The 20,392-nt window shown below is 43.5% G+C and overlaps 1 protein-coding gene across 4 annotated transcripts in view; it reads right to left on the reverse strand.

Moving 5' to 3' along the window:
• Positions 1-1,428: 1,428 nt before the first annotated feature.
• Positions 1,429-20,392, reverse strand: part of tp73 (tumor protein p73) — a 42,007-nt gene continuing 23,043 nt past the window's right edge. For all 4 annotated transcript variants that reach the window (XM_023841556.2, XM_023841557.2, XM_023841558.2 and 1 more), the window contains 10 exons: positions 13,385-13,571; positions 12,392-12,507; positions 11,550-11,659; positions 11,101-11,243; positions 10,923-11,011; positions 10,248-10,369; positions 9,477-9,631; positions 7,502-7,634; positions 4,874-4,967; positions 1,429-4,089 (listed from right to left, as the gene is read on the reverse strand). In XM_023841556.2, coding sequence (XP_023697324.1) covers positions 3,778-4,089; positions 4,874-4,967; positions 7,502-7,634; positions 9,477-9,631; positions 10,248-10,369; positions 10,923-11,011; positions 11,101-11,243; positions 11,550-11,659; positions 12,392-12,507; positions 13,385-13,571 — 1,461 coding nt within the window. In that variant the 3' untranslated portion in view covers positions 1,429-3,777. The remainder of the gene's footprint in view (positions 4,090-4,873; positions 4,968-7,501; positions 7,635-9,476; positions 9,632-10,247; positions 10,370-10,922; positions 11,012-11,100; positions 11,244-11,549; positions 11,660-12,391; positions 12,508-13,384; positions 13,572-20,392) is intronic.

The raw sequence follows: 20,392 nt of genomic DNA on the forward strand, positions 1-20,392 counted from the left end.
TGGATTCTGAAGGTAAACATATAAACTTAATGCGGACTGAATTTCACACACTGTATTCCAGGTTGGGGGTTAGAAACCATGTTTCACCATGATGGTTTTGCAGTTGCAGGGGATATTTGAAGCGAGTCTTATCCTTCACAAGCAATACAGAACTGCTGCTGTCTTTAATGGGCAGACTTGGGCTCTTAACCTGCTCACTGCTAGTTCAAATCCCAGCAGGTATCTTGATGTCGTACCCTTGAGCGAAGTTAACTAGGCAAAATGCTACAGTCATCATCCTCCAAAAAGCACCACAGCACACTCTTGCCCCCACACACTTCTCTCAATACACTCTCTTCCCTTTTCACACACACCGCACCTCCTGCCCGACTCACACGCTACCCTAACCCTGCGCCAAAGTGACATTTGATAAGTTGCTTTGATTTGTGGATACCAGCACAGCTCAAATATCATTAACTGTAAAAATATGAAACGGCATGATTATTCTGTAGAGAAAAGTACGACTGCTGGAGCCTTTCTATGACACGATACGTCCACGACTGGCTGTGAGACAACGCTGTAAAAATAAGCATCATGACACCCTCGTCCTCTCTACCTAAAATGGGACAGAAAACTTGCAATGTTGTACAGCTCTGAAGATAAAAACAGAAATCTAAAATCTTAAGATTAACATTTCATACTGCATTTATGAATAATGAACATTTAATTTGATTCCTTTGATGTCTAACCAAAGGGACAATTACCATCAACCCCAAAAGCTAGTGCTACCATTTCTGAACAGAAGATTTCACGCAAATATATGCTGTCTCTATCAGGTTTGGTGTTTTATAAAAGGGATAACGTAATAAAATATTTTAATCACATTTTCATTTTATTTCGTATGAGGGTGAAGGACAAGGCATCCCCTTTTTTCACATATACATTTGCCACCAGACAAAAATGATGAATTGGATAATTAAACCCACCTACCGCCTTTTAGTCATCTGTCACCTGGTTTGTATGACATCCAGGTCCTTTTTTTACCTAATTATAGTACAATGCTCTGTATCTGTACACGGAAATGTTTCCAGTAGGTCAGCTATTATCACCACTCTTAAAATCAGCTACACTCTTCTGTGTACAGGTACATATGAATATGGCTGTCGAGGTGTTTGCCTCGACATCTGGGATGTAGGACAGGAAGAAAAGCAATACCGGTTGCTAGGCAGCCACTAGGTCTTTAGGAAGACAGACGGAACGTGAAATTTCATCAGAAGAGGAACGTCCAGCCCTACATCACCTTCAAACGACTTTACATTAAGTGCTGAGACAGGTAATGGAAAAGCCTTTTGGTACGATATTTGATTGTTAGGATGCCTGTAGATGAAAGGATGACATTCTCATCCAGGAGGAAAAAAAGGGGGAAGAAATGAATGAATGAACACTGAGGAGGGTTTCTCTCGGAGTATAATTCAGAGATAAATACGACACCTTGCCCTGCAAGGACATTCAGACCATTAAAAAACAATAAAAAAAAAACAATGTTAATTAAAGGTAAGAGTATCAAAACAAAAAACCAAAAAGATTTCAGTTCTAGCTTTTGTTATACAGGCAAAAACACTTCACACTGTTATCACGCTGAATATTGCAAAAGGACTAAACTTAAACTTAGCATGATTAATGCTGTCGATGTCTCCCTTTGTCATTATTAATTATTTACAAATATAAGGGGAAAAAACTGTTCCGTGAAAGACTGAAAGCGGAAGACGGGTTGTCAGCATGGTACTGGAATTCAAAGACTAACATGGATACACACAACACAATGAAATATTTTTCAAAATCATGAAAATCTATTTGCAATAGCTGGGTGCGCAACCAACACGTTCAGGCCAGAGTAGCGGAGTACAGAACTACATGATCTCCTGTCACTTCTAATTTTGCATCTTGACGCGTTCCCTGGGTCTTAATCCCAATCCTGAAAGTTGAGAATTTGCTCAACTGGTATCTTGCAGAGTTTTAAGTATTAATTGATTAACATAAATGTGGCTTTACATAGTGGATAATGCATCTACAGTTTTGCTGTAGCGACTGTACATCTGATTCTGTTATTCAGCAAATTGTCATTCCTTTGATTTCTTGGCTGTGGTTTAAAGGTGGAGAAACAGAAAGTTGATCTACGGGATAACAGGCTTTTTTTTTTTTTTTAATACAGCAAGTCTTCAACTATGCGTTAACCAAAGCTAATTAAGAGCCCAGCTTGATCAGAAACCGGCATTCTCCATGGGTGACCAGGATTAAGAAAAACGATCCTATCAAAAGGTGTGAGTCAACAATGAACACTTCAGTGATGTTACTCAACAGGAACCATCGTTACACTCATTGAGCTTCCAACAGCCAAGTCTGCCACAGAACACTGGCATTTCCAATTCCTGACCAGAATCCAGTTTGATTCGAAGTTGCACAACCCAGCCCAGCCCCGTGGATTAAATATTATTTCCCTTTCGATGGTTACTGCTCAATCAGCAAATTCCTAAAGGGAAAAGATATCAATTTTCCATCCTTAAAGAACATTTATATTTTCTATATATTTATATTATAATACAATAAGAATGCCTCTAGTGTCTACCAATACCAAATGTGCTTATAGTACTTTTGAAAAACAGTAAGTATGCATATCCAGCCCATAATACTGCATTTAGTTAGTTGTACTTGATTTTCAACAGTAGAGAAATTTCAGTCTAAGGGTATCCAACAGCCGGCCGATCTAGTTACAGAAACGATCTCTTGCTGTAATCCAAGCTATACGGTGGGTTTGAAGGAGAGCTGTGACCTATTCAAAATACCATAAACTAAGGACAAAGCTAATGATTCGCAACGTCTCTGTATTTCTTACCATGAATTCAGTCTCCATCAAAACTACTGCACTGTAAAACCACACGGAGCATGTTCAATAGTCAGAATTTGTTTCCACGGCAAAAGCAGACGTGCGGGTGGAATGGGCCATACATGTGCTCCCTTGCACATGTACACATGCTGTGTATTTAAAATCCACATTTGTGAAGCATACGGCCATTTTTCTGCCGATTGATCTATGTATAACGTGATACATTTCAACACATCAATGAACACTTTCTGTTGATTGAGAACAAAACCACATTTTGTTTTACATGTATATGTACACAGAAGAAAAGAACTGATGACACATTTTGTTCAACCAATACATTTTCCCCCCACATTCGTAAGTTGGCAGTTAAATAAATTAGCAAGCTGCTGGCCACTTAGACGGAGTAGGGAACAGCAGTATTACAGTCGAGGGGGAACTGGGCGAGGCACCAGCGAGGGGCTTTTCTGTGGTCCATAGAGGCCTTGGCTTCTGCCCATGTAGAGAGAATATGAGGTTGTGACCACGACACACATGCGGGGAGCTTAGCTACGTGAGCCGGGACCCAAGAATCCCGCTAAAAAACTGTCCCAGCTACATGATGGCAGGCCGGCCTCTGATTATCGATCAAAGTCACCGTTTTCTCAAGATAAAAGGCTGCGAGTACCTGGGAAAAGAGACAGAGGTGAACTATCCAAACTGGCCAAAGACTGTAGGCAAGACTGACTGAAAATAACCTCAGTTTGGGAGTGCTTAATAGGAAATAGGAAAAAATAATGGGAAAGAACAGTTGTTTTTGATAGGTCATAATGGTCATATAAGCTGAAGCCGAGCACAACCTCTATTGATTCCGGAAGATTCTCAGTCTTTAAATAAGGATGTGAATAGTGTAGCTACAAGGCCAGATGGGCGACGACCTAGTGGATGTCGCTCTCGGCAAACTCCTCCTTGATAGAGTGCTTGCGCACTTTGCAGTCTGGCATGTCGAAGCCGAAGTCGGCCCAGTCCTCGCCGGTGCCGGCCCGGTTGGGGATGGTTATGGTGTGGCGCACGCGGAAGTGTACAGCCTCCATGACACGCTGCCGCTGCAGCTCGCCCGACGGCCCGATGCCCGCGTTGCTGCTGGAGCGGATGAGCTGCTGCCCGTAGTCGTGGCCCTGCTTCATGTCCTGCAGACCCCGCCAGATGGCTAGGCGGAACTGCTCGGGGATCTTCAGGGCCCCCAGGTCCTGATGGGGGGGGGAGCAGACACAGCGCTGAGCCACTTTGACACAACCCGGCCCAACAGGCATGAGCAATCGACCACAGAGCGCGACCGCGTACAGAAGGCGGCGCAGCTGCTCGGCTGTGTTTGTGTATGACTGCAGGCGTTGATGTCACTATGTACGCTAACTACCATACAATTAACAAACATGCCCATCGAGACTGTGTACAATATGAGACATCAGCAATCAATGCACTGATCAACTATCACTGTGCACAAACAAGCAGGAACATCACGCCATGTGTTTATTATTAGATGCTCAGGCCACGAACACTACAAACAAAGATGATTATGTGCAACTGGGCTCCACCATGAAATGTTGCCAAAAAAATCTGAATATTTGTGGTATTGATGCAAATAAACAAAACGTATTTTCATCCTTTAAAATGAATGCAGCCCTTGAGTTATTTCCACTAATGAGATTTTATTTAATCACTCTTAGGCCGTAAGTAATAAATTACGACTATTTTAAATTAAGTTATGATTTAATATTGTATAATTTAGCCCAGGATTACACCTGTAAAACTTTTAAATAACAATTAACAAATTTGGTTTAGAAACAGTAAAGGTGACAGTGGGTCATGAACCAACACATTTAATTGGTCATTTTGTCATTTAAATTGCCAATCAAAGGCTCTGTAAAATAAGTACTCTGCAGGGATGGAGACCAGCACAGTGCATGGCCCGCAAGGACTGGAGTTTGATGGCCACAAAGCAGAAGTGAAGATGACGAGAGAGCTGTAGTTTACCTCCATAGACAGGGTCTGGAGGTGATACACGCTCTGCAGGCCCTGGGATGTGAAGTAGTCAATGCAGTTTTGGCATCCAAGACTGGTTAAGAAACTGTTCAGAGAAAAAGAATCCCGCTGTGACCAAGGGGACGGCTCCTTCCCGCTTACAGCACCGCCGGTGTTTAAGTACGGGAGCGCACGACAGAGGGAACTGAGAAGCGTGTCTTCCGGAAGGCCTGGCCTGGTCCCCAGCAGAACCCATCCGGTCAAGAATACAGTGTGTGTTAGTACTCTCCTGTGGCACAAACCTACACGCTCATGGGAGTTTTACTTACACAAAAATGTACTGAGAGCAGAAGGAAAAATGATTGTTTCAGAGAGATAACCAATCAGATTGTAGAGGAAGTGGGTCCAACCAATCAGATGTCTTGGTCCCGGCTCTTATACTTATTTGGACCCACCTTATTTCTCTGAACCAATCATTTTTCCTTCTGCCTTCAGAACATTTTCGTGTAAGTAAAATTGCCACGAGCTGCCTACACATCTGTAAGTAAACATGCATCATGCAGTAACGTGTCACACCAGTGGCGTCCCTCAAATCTTCTCTGCTGAACTGGGTTATGGTTATGGAAGGTTATGGAAATGCATGCACTTTGCATTAAATGATTCATTACGCCTTTTTGTTTCTATAATGTTTTTATTATAAACACAGAGGTTTTTTAAAACATGAAAGTATTGTACAATATAAAAAAGTATCAATAATTCCACTTTATCAAACATAATGCTATACTGAACAGAATTTAAAACAAATAAATAAAATGCTGCACACTGGTGCTTGACTGTGACAGCCTGACAAGGAAGGAAATATTGAAATGAATCAATTTAGGCAAAGATATGCTCTAGTAAGTGTGTATACACCAGTTATATATACATCTTTATTCTGTGGACAGCTTACTTACAAGCAGATTAAGTGTCCAATTCCTTATTATTCCAGCTGAGTCGTTTTCATTTTAGTGTTTTCAACTTTAATTGTTAAAAGATCATAAATGTTGCTTTCTTGCACGTGAAGCCCTGTCTGTGACAAACAGCTCAGCTTCGAAAGCCATTTGCAGATTTAAAAGAATAAGGGTCGAGTAGCATACTTACTGAGAAAAAACACTACACTTTCCTTCAGCTTTCTGCTGTAATGGCTTTAAACAGTGAACAGTTTTCAAAAAGGTACTAGGGTTACTACTGTTTTTTTTTTTCCTAAATGAGAATCGTAGTAAATTTGCAGTAATGGGAATTATGCAATAGGCCAAACTTTTAGTCTAACCCCAACCAGATCCCTGAGGACTGACGTGAGTGAACGCCATATTATTTTCCTTTGCTAGTATAAGCCAGCAGGTGGTGTAATACTTAAGGAACTGGTCTTGTGACCAGAAGGTGCATTACATTTGCTCTTCTTTAAATACACAGCTATGTCAGTGCTGAAGCCTCAGACAGGAACATACTTATGTCACAGAGAAACATCTAAGTAATTATAATGTAGGTGTAACAGGCTTACATATGTATACATATGAAAAATAGATGCTACGCTCAGATATTTCTGCATCTTAATCGTCGCCTGAAAATCACTATCTTCCTGAAGCTCTCATTCAGTGCAAGCTTATCCGAACCCAGTTAGAACAAAACCACGCCCATGCCCCTATGATGTCATGAAAGCACCGCCCCTGTTCCCACGATTCATTGCGCTTGGGAGAAATGAAGCGGTGTGGACATTTACAATATGTTATTGCATTAATGTATTCGCATTCGGTGATCGAGCTGCAGACAAGAGAGAAAACCTCTTGCTTAAAAAAACAAAAGTTTAAAAAATACACGGTGTGGACATTTATTTATGAAATACGTTATTACATTAACGTATTCATATTCGGTGATCGAGCTGTAAATTAAAGCGTAAAACGTTTGCCTGAAATTGAATTTCATTCGGCATCTCCTAAATATGTTACTGTGCTCATGTATTCCTATTCAGTGACTGAGCTCTGAGAAAGATGTCACATTGCTTGTGTTAAAAAAAAGTACGTTTAACATTGCAGTCTCATTACAATCAGCCTGTTACAATCACGTTAAATGTATTAGACTGCTAAAAGACAAATGACATTGAAAAAGAAAGTATACTTTACTAAAACCTTAAAATTAAGACAATAAATATAGGACATAGATGATAGTAACAAGCAATAGTGCAATTCAAACTCGTACGATCCGATACGAAACGGTTTGAGTTTCGCGCGTTTACACCCCGAAGGTATGTATCTTGTGAGGGGGGTGGGGGTTCTTTCATGACGTCATACGGGCACGTGTGTGATTTTGCCCCAATCGGGTTCGGAAGAGCAGAGATGCACACTTGGTGGTTAGGCTGCTCATACATTTAGAGTATAAGCTGAGAACCACTGATGGCACCGTAGCTACTGGTGCATGGATGCAGCTTTGGAGCCCAAACGCAGATAGTGACACAGTGTGGGACAGTGGATGGATGTTCTGCACCGTGGCGGGAAGAGCAGAGAGGGCTGAGCGCCGCTGTAGCCCGGCGGGCTACCAGCGAGGCGGAACGGGGCGTGTCCGGGCCGGGGTGTGTCACGGGTGCGTCAGTGGAGGGTTAAGTACCTGACGAGGCTGGGGTCAGGGTTATACGGAGGGGGGGGGGTGCAGTGCGAGGCGGACGCCATAGTCTGGGCGGAGTGGCCCCCGTTCATGTCGCCGTTGGCCTGCATGTGATGGCTGTTCAGCATGTTGGAACCTGAGCGGGATAGAAACGCAGGAGCGGTCAGGGGTCGGTGACATTCCTGCGTGGCTTAGAAGGTGGCGGCTTTGGCGGGAAGAGCAGCGGTGCGTAGGACACATAGTATCAAAGCACGGGAATCGAAGCTCACGCTCAGGTGGGAATGGGAACATGCAAATGATGTGTGATAGGACAAGACGTGTATGCCGCTGGCCTGCGTCTCATTATTTTTGGTTAAAGGCAGCTTGATGCTTGGTTCTGAGAGTCCCTTCTCTCCCTTAGTGTGGATCTGAGGGCTCAGAATCACTGACCAGCACAAAAGTGCTATCTGGATAATACTAAGTAGCATCCATTAATAAACCACCACCAGCGTCTGTAGCTTCTCCTTCCTTTGGTTACTCTAATCCACACAGTTGGTCAACTCGATTTTTTTTTTTTTAGATCAGACCACTAATGACGTAAAGTCAGGCTTCCTCATCATATGGTACAGTATCGGGAACCTAAACTCGCTCAGTCCTCATGATGTAATCCAATGAAAAACTTCCATTACATTTCCACAGCAGGTTTTGGGAAAATTAATTCTGTTGTGGATTTTTGTTCTTCAGTTGGTCAGTGCCAACTGTCTGAGCTGTTGTCACTGCATGGTTTGTGAATAAATGGCAGAGTTTGCCCCACAGTCCACTTAACAGCCTCTTCACCCATAATATAACAGTCCAGAGCAGGCTGCTCGGTTAAAATAATAACATAGTAACAAACTTAACCGATGACGAGGTGAAACGACTGGTTTGTTAGCTGCACATCAAGGCAAAGAAATGACGAGTACATTTTCAGAAGAAAGGGCAAAAATTTGTACCTTTGCTTATCACTGGGGCTGTACCCTTGAGGTTCTGCCAACTGTACCCTTAGCTGTAGGTAACTGTACCTTTTAATGTACAGAAATGGACTGTGGGGAACATTTCTGTACCATTGATGGGACATTAATGCTGTTTGTACCTTTGGGATGTTCCTAGTTTTTCCAGTCACAACTAAAGGTACAAAATTTTACCCTTTTTCTGAGAATGTAGTTGTAAATAGCTTGATAGTAACATAGACAAGCCAACCAAATATGACATCATTTATGTTGGGGGCTGTATAATTAGTTTCTATTAAAATGCATGATTCTAGGTGTCTATGTTTCTATAGGATGCTCTGGTTTAAAAGTGATTTTAAACCAAATGATTCTCATTGACCAAAGAGCTGGAGATCAGAAGGTTGCAAAAGCCGATTAAACAGCTACATTTACTACAGTGTATCATTTAATTATTGTAGGTATTATTGATTGAGTCTGAATTGAGCCTGGACTCTGTGTGTGTGGCTTATTTGTGTGTTTTCCCTGCGTTTATGTGGGTTTCCTGAGAGCTACTCTGGTTTCCTACGGCAGTCAAAACACAAGCTTTTTAGGCGAGACTGTAAACTTGGTTTTAATGTGCAACTCTGTGTGTGTGTGTGTGGGGGTCATGTATATATTACATTGTGGGGAACAAATTTCTCCAGAAAGTGATAAAAACCTGTTATTTTGATGTTTTGTAACTGCAATCAAAAAACTAAAAATGTTGTGTATTTTGTTTGATTGCTTATGGTTAAGGTTAGGGCTGGGTAGGGGTTAAGATTGTCATTTTTAGGATTAGGGTTATGCCCATAGAAATGAATGGAGAGTCTCCATAAGGATGTGAATACAACTCTGCGTGTGTGTGTGTGTGTGTGTGTGTGTGTGTGGCTCTAGATCCCAATGATGACTCGGAATGACATAAGCAGAATGATGGAAGGATGGAGGGATGGATGGATGGGTAAATAATGACAGAATGGAGGTGTGGGCCTCACCCATGTGCGTCATGCCAGGGAGGGGCCCAGGGCTCTGCTGGGACTGGCCCACCAGGTGGTTCACGGCTGGCAGCTTGCCGATGCCCCCGTGGAGTTTGTTCATGTTGGGCATGGGGGAGCCATAGGAGGAGGAGGGGGGGGCGGATACGTGGCTCCTGTCCGAGAAAGAGGGGGTTGGGCTGGGGTGAGCGTTCATACAGTACCGTTCCAAAGTTTGGGAGTGAAATTTCCTTGCTTTTGGAAAAAAAAGTTTTTTGTTCATTAAAATAACATCAGATTGATCAGAAATTCTGTGTAGACATTGTTAATGTTGTAAATGACTATCATAGATGGAATCCATTAAATTTTTTAATGGAATATCTAGCTTCATTAAATAGCACCTGCAAAAGACCAGCCTCAACATCGACAGTGAAGAGGCAACTCCAGGTTGCTGGCATTCTGAGCAGAATTGCAAAGAAAAAGCCGTATCTCAGAATGGCCAATAAAATGAAGAGACTGAGATGGGCAAATAAACACAGACACTGGACACTGGAAGACTGGAAAAAAGTGCTATGGATGGACGGGAAGTTTGAGGTATTGAGACCGCAAAACGTTTGTGAGATGCAGATCAAAAGAAAATTGGCTGGAGGAGTGCTTGACAACATCTATCCAGCATGGTGGAGGCAATGTGATGGTCTGGGGCTGCTTTGGTGGTGGGCAGACAGTACGTTTGGGTGGGTAGTTCCGATGCCCCCCACCCCCCACCCACCCCAGAGCGGTCAGCCGACTCACTGTCTCTGCAGGAGCTGCTGCTGCTGTCTGTAGGACTCCACCAACTGCTGGGGAACCAGCTCCACCAGCTCCAAACTGTCCTTGATCTTCATCAGGATGTCAAAGTTCTCCCGGCCCCGCACCTGCACGGCACACGGGTCGCAGAGGTCATTGGGGCTAACCGTACGCTCGACACCCAACCGGACTTAATATGCCTGCTGCTGTAACTGGATCACAGGAAGTCGATTAGCATTTATCTAATGCATGACCATACCTTGTTATGAATTTATGAATAAGAATGAATGTAATTTTTCTAACAGAGATCAGTGCAAAGCAGAACAGAGTAATGAATATAATTAATCAAGTAACTGCTGTGTGGAAAAAGTAGTTGGTGTAATTAGCTAGTTGGTGTAATTGCTTTGTGAAGTTTAGCAATTAGCATCAGCAGACTTCTTATCTTGTTAGTAGACATTATAAGTGTCGGACAAGCAATCGTGGAGAAGTTTATTCCCTCTTAAAGACAGATTTTATAGTGTCAGTATCAGGTAAATATACAGTCTGATTTCAGAAAATGGAGCATTTCCCATTCAATAATAACGGGGCTGCCAACTTTGGTCAGCTGGCTGGAGTGAGAATTTCAATTCAAGAAAAGTGGTCACTGAGTAGGTCTGTAGGCCAATTCCTTTAGTCTCTTACAGGAATATAGTAGATCTCCTCCTCTCCATGTCGGCGCTTTTTGAAGTTGACAGCAGGTCCTGGAATGGACGCTGGCGTCTGCTTGAAAGCTGCAAACGGGACACAATAGGGGGGAAATTGTTGGCGGTGCAGTGGCTGTGAGTCCAGCAGGGGGTCACTGGGCAGGGTTGCTACTCACTGCGTTTGCTGGTATTGCTGTTCTTGGCCACGTTGTCGTTTAGGGCCTGCTGTTCCCGGAAGTGGTCCTCGTCCGCCTTGCGGTCGCGCCCTGGACATGCACATATCCGGCCCTCGAACGACCTCCGACCCAGGACCTGGCCACTGTGGGCAGATTTAACACACTCATGGCAATTTTACTTACACAAAAATGGTCTTAGGGGAGAATGAAAAATGATTGGTTCAGATTATAGAGGAGGTGGGTCTAAGCAACTAGAGGAGGGATTAACTAATCGGATGCCTTGGGCCCGCCTCCTCTACAATCTGATTGGTTATCTCACTGAACCAATCATTTTTCATTCTGCCCTAAGAACATTTTTGTATAAGGAAAGCTCCCATGAGTATTTAACATGCCATGTAGGGTCTGTGTACATGTGTGTATATATACGGCGGATGGCTAGAGGCTCTTACTCTCTCATCTCCAGGGTGATGATGATGAGGATAGGTCTCCGGTTCATGCCTCCCACGCAGCTGCTGTTGCACATGAAGTTGTAGAGGATCGTGGTAAACTCTGTGCCCACCTGTCAAAAGTGAACAACTTCACATCACTCTTCACCAAAAGCTGCTCAGTAAAATCCGGTTTCTAAATTCCTGTACAATATCCATCAACATGTCAAAAACCAAGATAAGAAAGGATGTACAACAGCCACAAAATTCTAAGCAGCAATTAGACAAAAAGAACAATCATAACAATAATAATGATTAAAAGTGATTTTGCTCCTTGCTAAACGTCCATTTGATCTGCTGAGATAGCATTCTTTCTCTCCTCATGCTAGTTCAGACACGTTTTACTGGCAGGCCCTGAACTACTGTTAGGTCGTGGCTGGGAGGAAATGCTCAGTATAGATGACGGGAACGTGAACCGGTGTCTCCTGAAATGTCTGTAAGCCAAAGTAGCTGAAGGATCATCTCTGGGAGCAAAATAATCCTACCATGGTGTGGGTGAACACCCGCAGATGAAGCATGTGCCCTTAATCTTCAGATTAAGAGCCCAGGGACAGGTCTATCATTGTTTTCAGGTGTGATCTAAAATTTGCTACGTTAGCGTAGCATGCAACATGGCGGATAACAGCATGAACTTCATTGCCGGAGGGTTGCAAGTTGAAGGAGGGTCTTGCTTGTCATTGTGATAAAATTACACAACTGTAAAACTGTAAGTTGCTTTGGGTAAAGGTGCCAGCTATGTAAAGTAGCGATAATGATAACGTGCGCGTAATGGCAGTCCTTACAGAGAAGGGCAGCGGAGCACGAACCTGCGGAGACTCGTAGGGCACCAGCACGCTCTGCCGGCCTGTGACAGCGTCGTCCACGTACTGGCACAGGTTGTTCCCTTCCACTCGGATGAGGTGACTGGCTGGAGCCACCTGGCCTGGGTAGGGTACAGCGGTAGCGGGAGCCGTTAGGTGGAAGATAACTGCAATTTGCGCCATTTCGTAGAAAAGAAGAATGAGGAAAAATAATATAGCTCATGAAAAGCATCATTACGATGCTGCTTAAACACATATGACACGTTGACTTAGGTCAACAATATACATAAAACACAGAATATGTCTGCTAATAACCTAAATAACAACAATTACACTCATATGTGCAATAAGCAAGACATATTTTGTGCTGACAGTCGGGGGTGTTGGTGGGGGGGTTCCCCCTCAGTAGATTTCGCTGGCTGGGGACTTTGTCAGGGTCGTCACCCTTACGTAGCAATCTGCCTATGCTTGGTTCCGGCCTAGCTGACAGAGTGTTTATAAACTCCCAAAGTTGCCTGTATTGGGGGATAGAATGTGTTCTTCATTAGCTGAAGCTAAAAGCTAAGGCATTAGTGAGAGTGTGCGTCTTTTGGCTCTCGCCAACGCTCTCTGATAGCATAAATCAAATCCTGTTTATCCAGCCTGTTGAGCACAAGATGTCTTTTGCATGCGGTGAAACCGTTGAAGTGTATTCAGGCTGCCTACACACTACGCTTTGAGTTGCTCTCTCCCACGGTTTATTCCAGTCTTTCCCAATCCGGTCCTTAGGACAACACAGACAGTCTACATTTTTGCTTCCTCCCACCTCAGCAAAAACATGGACTGTCTGGTAGGGAGCTGGGAAGGAAGCAAAAACATGGACCGCCTGTGGGTCCCTGAGAATCGGATTGGGAAACACTGGTTTCTTCTAACTGCACCTCCATTGTCTCCATTTGACTGTTGTGAAAGCGGCCATTGCGGGGGGGGCGGCATGTGCGGCTTGGAGAGACGGTCTCTTACCGTCGTTGAAATCGCGACCCAGCTCATGGTTGGGACACCGTTTCACCACCTCGGTCACGTGCTCCGCCTTCTTGTAGACGGGCATGGCGCGGATGACGCTCCCAGGGGGCGGGGCAGTGGACAGTTTGATCTGGATGGGGCACGTCTTGGCAATCTGGCAGTACAGCTTCTTCAGCAAGGGCGAGTACTGGGGGAGCCAGTCAGAGAGTCACTTTTTGTGCTTGGCGCAGTGCGAATGCCATCGATTTGCATTTCAAGGACAATCAGCTATGAACTATTCTTCACCATTCAACGTGTTTTGAAAGTGATGAGAACTAAACCTGAAAATGCATATCAGCTACTTTTACCTAAGTGAATATTAAATTTCCCTTTACGATTAAGTACTGTAATCAACATGTTACTGCACGCCACCAATCAACTCAAAGCATTACTGAATGCTTGATTTTGATGCAAGAAAACGGTGTCCAAATTAACCTCAAGTTTCTTACTATGACATGTGTCTGCAGATAAAAACTTTTTACTTGTTTTTTCTTTGCAGAAACCTTTATGTGTATATAAAATGCAGAAGTAATAGCAATGCATGTCTCTTCAAACAGCAGCACTATATATTAAAATGATTGTAATACAATTGTAACAAACGTACACAGACACTTTCATTCAGACTGATTAGATAGATGGATGGATGTATGGATGGATAGATAGATAGATAGATAGATAGATAGATAGATAGATAGATAGATAGATAGATAGATAGATAGATAGATAGTAGGAGTGTCATGTATTTATACCGAAAAAATTAGGTTCGGCTCACATACACACCAAACAAAAGCAGGAAATGCGGATCCTTTTCCCGTTTCCGCGTTTCCCCTCAGCAACATTCAGAAAGGGACGGATAAAGGCGCATGTGCGTACATCCCGATAGGGAGCTGGAAGTTGTCAATATTAATGTAACATTGACAACTATAATATATAATATCAGCACAGGTATATTTTTCAATGCTCCATCATAATGGATGTTTGTTTTGTTTTTTGAGACAATATTTGTGCTGCACAGTTGTCATGTAAAGCTGAAAGCCGCTAACGTGAATGCAGTACAGATCAGGTACAGTTAATTTTTAAATGTGCACCTTTTATGTTTTATTTTTATTTATTAAGAGAATATTTATTTTGAGTTACTTTTAAGGAAATTTTAGTTTTCTATTAGTAGATGGCAACAGTATTCACAGTCTTTTTATTTGAGAAATACCGTCTTACTTTGTCCAGTAAACCACTGTTTAAAGAAGAAAAAAGAAGCAATTTGTGTTTTGTTTCTTATATCCCCGCTGTACCGAAAACATACCAAACCGTGACTAAAAAACCGAGGTACTTACCGAACCATGATTTTTGTGTACCGTTACACCCCTAATAGATAGATAGATAGGAAGGATGGATTTATTATTAAGATCCTATCAAAAACCACAACAATGAAAGTGAACCACCCTGGTATGCAGCAGGTAAAGACCAAAGGCAAATAAATACATCATTTTTCAGGACAGTATTATAGGCGATTGCTAACACACCCTCATAAAATTACCAGACATAACAAAGCTTTAAGTGGAGCCATGTGATACTGCACTCTTCCTCAAAAGTGGCCTGCAGAATTATGCACAGAAGCAGTGGCAGGTGAAGTATGATCAGGAATGAGCCATTATGTGTATAATTTTATGGGTTTGAAGGCGGAATTCATTCAGCCACATCTCTTCTTCTGAATGTCCCCTAATAACTAGTGCTGGAGCCCAGAGGTTCCATTCCCAAAGCTCCAACAAGTAAACTGAAATGTATGTTTTAAAAACTGACTACATTTGGACTAAAGCTGTACCGCTAAGTGACTTCATCTGAGAAACGACAGTTTTTTTTTTTGCATTCACCCTTAAAGCGCCGCAAGCTTTGAGCCAAACCCCCAGCACTGTTTAAAACAAATAAATATGAACATTTGCATGTATGCAATTCAAATGACCTCAGAAGCCTTAAAATGGGGTAAAGATTAGGGTAAAAAATGGCCATCATTCACGCTGGCGCTCGTCCATCCACTGAAATTCAGATTCACTAAAAGGGGGGGGGGGAGTGCACCATCTTCCCAAAAATGACAAGTTGCAACAAGACTTTATGCAATAAAACAATCTAAAACATTTACCAGAGGGAATCGTACATCGCTCTTCAGAGAGGAAAGATATATGAACATATCAGAATTCAATCAATGTCCTCAGGCAGCTGTGGGACCTCGAGACTCAAAAAAATCTCTGATTATACAAAAATCTCTTATTATATTCATAAGGTAGAATACCTGAATAAAGATTGGTATTACTAAAAGGCAACAATAAGGAATGATTTAGTCTTAAAAACTGAAGCTACCACTTGATTTAACCATGACAATTTGCTGGAATCCATAGAAAAACTATTTTACTAGCTATCAGATTGTTGACATGTTGTGGTTCAAGACATGATTAAAATATGCAGGTGTGAAAATGCATTCTCTTCCCTTACCCCCGACACCCCCTTCCTGAGCCAACATTCCCAGGCAGATGGGGACACGCCCGGCAAACTGTTTTGGTGTGTGGGGGGGGGGGGGGGTTGAGGATGGAAGTCGGTTTTCCCGGGAGAAGAGCTCTCACCGTGCTGTGCCCTAACCTCACCTGGATATTACTGATGGGGGGGGGGGGGGGACTTGTTAGGTTAGGGCTGAGTTGGCAGGTTCAAGAAGAGGCATATTGGGGTTATCACCCCAAAGTAGAGTCAAAAACTGGGTTATCACCCCGAAGACGAGTCAAAGTAGAGTCAAAACTGGGTTATCACCCTGAAAACGAGTCAAAGGGGAGTCAAGGCTGAGATTTCAACCCCAAAGGGGAGTCAACACTGAGTTACCCATTCAAAGAAGAGACATAATTGGAGTAAGACAAGGATTCCCTCAAAAAAGGCACCATCAGCTACAAAGTCCATTTTCACAAAGACTTCATCTGGGTACTCTAGGTTTCCTCCTGACACGTATACATAAGGTATAATTTTTCCTCTGGAGTAATATAATCATGTGACCAGGTGAATGCATGTTTCAGAGCCAAAGTTGGACTCTTATCCTGTCCATAGTGTATCCATATAGCTCAAAGAAGTTCAATCCAAGGTCAAGAGTCACTGAACTGAATCCCATGTATCCCAGTGGATATGTCAATGTGGGCTGGTCAGTGTTTCAGTAGAAGCATGCCAAAGGATTCCAGATAAATCTGCATGTCAGCGCGTGCAGCGTTTGAGGAGCTGGTGTCCTTACTGGATGGTAAGTTCAGGTCTACAGCTATTGTTCTTAAGAACAGTTTATGTAATCGAAATTTCTTCAATGCGATAAACCGTCACATAACTAGGGATGCTATAGATAAACAAAAATTAAGAAATAGATCTAATATGCCATGAAACGGGAAATTCCTTTAAAAGCCAAGCCTCTTAAATGCAGAACAGAAATACATGTCAACATCAGCGAGTTAAGATATCCATAACATGGTAATGTTTCCATTTTTCCCATTGCCAAGTTTTTTTGTAATTTAATTTGAACAATACCTCTCCTTTTGGGATCATGAGAGTGGAACAACTAATTGGCAACACGTTCGGACAGAACCATACTTGACAATGGAGGAGAAGAATAAGGTGAATCAATGCAGTGGTATTCTAGGAAGGGCCCAGACTTGCCCATCCAAGACTATACTCACCTCCTTCCATTTCCTACATTTAATTACCTTCTTAATCAAACCAATGCTGGTAATGACAGCCCCCCCCCCCTCCCCCTTGTTCCTGGACCACCTAAGCTTCCCACAGACCGCACACAATGCAGGGTGAGGGGGACCAACGCATGGTCAGCGGAGGGTGAGTGTGAAATGCGGTGGGAAGAGGTGACTGTGGGGGCCAGCTGTGGTAGCATGGAGAAAATCACAGCTGAGCCAGCAGATGGAGAAGTGGTTAAGGTCCAAACAACATAAACGGGGATTAGAACTGCTTGTTCACGTCCACATGGGATATATATAACCCAACATTCTTCTGCTTCTCACAAACCAGCTTCGTAAGGCACATGCAAGTCTTTTTGGGTAGCATGTCTTAAGCAGGCAGATTTTATATATAACGTCAAGAGAAATTGGGGAGATTGTGGAGGTGGTGGTGGGTGTTGGGGGGGGGGGGGGGCTTACAGACGGGTCTCCTGCGGCTGATCAATGGCCCGGCGCAGGTTTGGACAAGCTAGGAGACACGGAGTGATAATAACATGTCTGTCATCTCCTCCAGCGTGCCGCAGCCTGCCAGCCGCCACTTCGGTTAACAGGACAGATATGTTAGCGCGGGTGGGAGCAGCATTAGCTGCTTCTCCACGCTCCGCGTCGGCCGCCTCACAGTCTGGGGGACTTTGTTCGACGTCTTGATCTGGAAGATTTACTCCTTGCTGGTTGAACCCTCACAGCTCTACACCACAAGCACTGAAACGCCACATTTTATCATTTACAATAATTCTGTCATACAAGTGGAACGACACAGCGTCGCGAAACCCCATATAATAATTCTTAGATCCCTTATCTGAGCTTGATGGCTACTGTGTGAAACATTGCTAACACCTTTACACGTCCATTTTGTCAAGCAGTTTTTTGACGGTGAGCAAATGTTCCTTCATGGATGTGGTCTGACACCAGGGATTTCTTGGCTCAGAATGTCTCAAGACATAGAAATGGATAAATATTCAGTGAAACTTGTATCCTGTCAGAAACAACACACACGGGAAGCAACAGCGTGACCTGAACAGATTATAAAATACACGGCTGTTTATATGCAAAAAATGTCAATATTTGCTGAACATTTACTGCATCAAACCGTAACACCAATGACTGTACTTCTGGCCCAAAGTCCCTGATCTTTGTCTAAATCTTTACTAATCTGCTCTGCTGCAGAACAGCAAGATGTGATGCGGAACAGAGCAAATCTTTGGACCTGGAAAATTAGATCTTAGAGCAGAGGCAGAATTTGTGTTTGTTAAAAAAAAAATAAAAATGGCAGCAGGGGCTGGTCATCCCAGGATAAGGACGGAGGAAGAGTGACTGAGGTGCAGACATGGGAACAACTCAGAATTATTTAGTACTGAGTCCCAGGGGGTACCAAGAGCAGTTGGATTTGAATTTAGGGGGGTGGGGGGGCTTTCTGCGGAGATGGGGGGTGGCTGTGTGGCATGCCGGGACGTGTTCTCCGCTGGAGAGGGTAATAGACGAGAAGAGCAGCTTGGATGCGAGTTCCAGCTCGTCGATACCAAGCCCTCCATTGGGTAAAATAAAATCCTCAGCATCATGGGGGGTGGGGGGGGGCTGTATTGAAAAGTCTGGGGGTGTTAAATCTAATTTCCATCATCCGTGACTCCGTTTCCTCTGGGCTGGGGAAGACATGGCTGTTTTTGTGAAAGCGGGACGGCGTCAGGAAAGACAGATTAAATGTGAGGGGGGGTCAGCATACCCCATTCACCTGTCCGGGCACTCCACCCCCCCCCCCCCCCGACCATACTGATGGCTCTCTCTAGAACATTCTGTTAGATATGTTCACCATTAAAGAAATGTAGGGATGAAAAAATGCTTAAAAAGTCACTGTCACGAGTATCAAGGGCTCAAGCAGGAGACCTAATCTGTCTGAGGGTCATCATGAGAAATTCTCAATCGGACAGTATGGTTGTTAAAATATCTAAGCTAAATGATTCATTTGGAGCTTCAGCCCGGAATGTTCTAGGTTTGTGACACATCTCAGCGTCGCTGGTCTGGCTGGTGCATCATCGCAAAGTAAAGATTCATCCCACTCAACTTGCCCGTAGAAAGCACCCGTCAGAGAGCAGAAAAAGCACTCAGCATGCCCCTATGCCATTCCCCATGGCTGGGGGCCATACAATCCTGCACACACCCCCTTTAACCCTTAACAACTCTCCATGTTGAGCCTCACCCCTCTGCAGTGTGTAATCCCACAACTTCTGCAGGTATACACAGCCAGCATTCATCTAATGACGGGGGCTTGGAGACATAAACACATGCGATGATGTGATTTGGGAATCCCCCCCATATTAAGGTAACACTTTAATTTGGGCTGCCGTTCTGCCGTAATCCCTTTGTTGTCTAGGGAAGTGCTTGCCAAGGCACTGGACCATCTGTCGCACTTGGCTTTTAACCCGTTGAACATGGAAAGGGAGGCGATGTGTTGCCTTTCACTCGCCAGAGAGGCCAGCATACCGCCGTGTGCTAATCCGACAGCACTCATCAACACCCAGGGGGACGAAAATCCAAAGTTAGACAGAGGTCTGCCACATATAAAATTACCAATAGCACTAAAACAAAAAGCAAAAAGCTTCGTATAATAAAAGATTATATATAAAACCAAAACTGAAAACAGCTAACAGAGAAAAAAAATGATTTGACTGGGATTTTTATCCTTCTTGTTCAATCACTATCAATAATTTTCATCGAAAAAAAAAAAGTCATTAAGATGCACTGACATCTTTGGTCTTGCAGTATCACACAATCTCTTAGTTCTGATATAAAACTCATTAGACAGATTTGCAGTTATATCACTATGACATGGCTCCTGGCAACAGGAAGATACTTAGCTACTCTCTAAATGTCTTGTGTCCAGAGAAGCAAACTAACAGGGGTCTTTATCTTTGTAGAAGTTCATGTCCTTTTCAGGTTCTAATCTCGCCCAATGACCACCTTCATCTGGCGAGAACAGGCATTTATAAACAAGACAGGTTTCCATAATAGGGGCCCAGGGATGGAAGGGGACCTCTGACCTCTGTCAGTGCCTGGGGGGGGAATTATTTTGACGGGTAAATAAATGGCCGTTGTACTGATAATAGACTATTTCCCTTCCTCCTGCTCCAAACTGTCTGATTATAGCGTGACAGGCTTATTCAGGACCTGCGCCTTTAAATAAGGGCAGCTTAGATTTTCATACCTGTGTTTATGGGCCTTAATGGCAGAT

Source organism: Paramormyrops kingsleyae, chromosome 6, assembly GCF_048594095.1.
Source record: "Paramormyrops kingsleyae isolate MSU_618 chromosome 6, PKINGS_0.4, whole genome shotgun sequence".
In the NCBI taxonomy this organism is placed as follows: domain Eukaryota; kingdom Metazoa; phylum Chordata; class Actinopteri; order Osteoglossiformes; family Mormyridae; genus Paramormyrops; species Paramormyrops kingsleyae.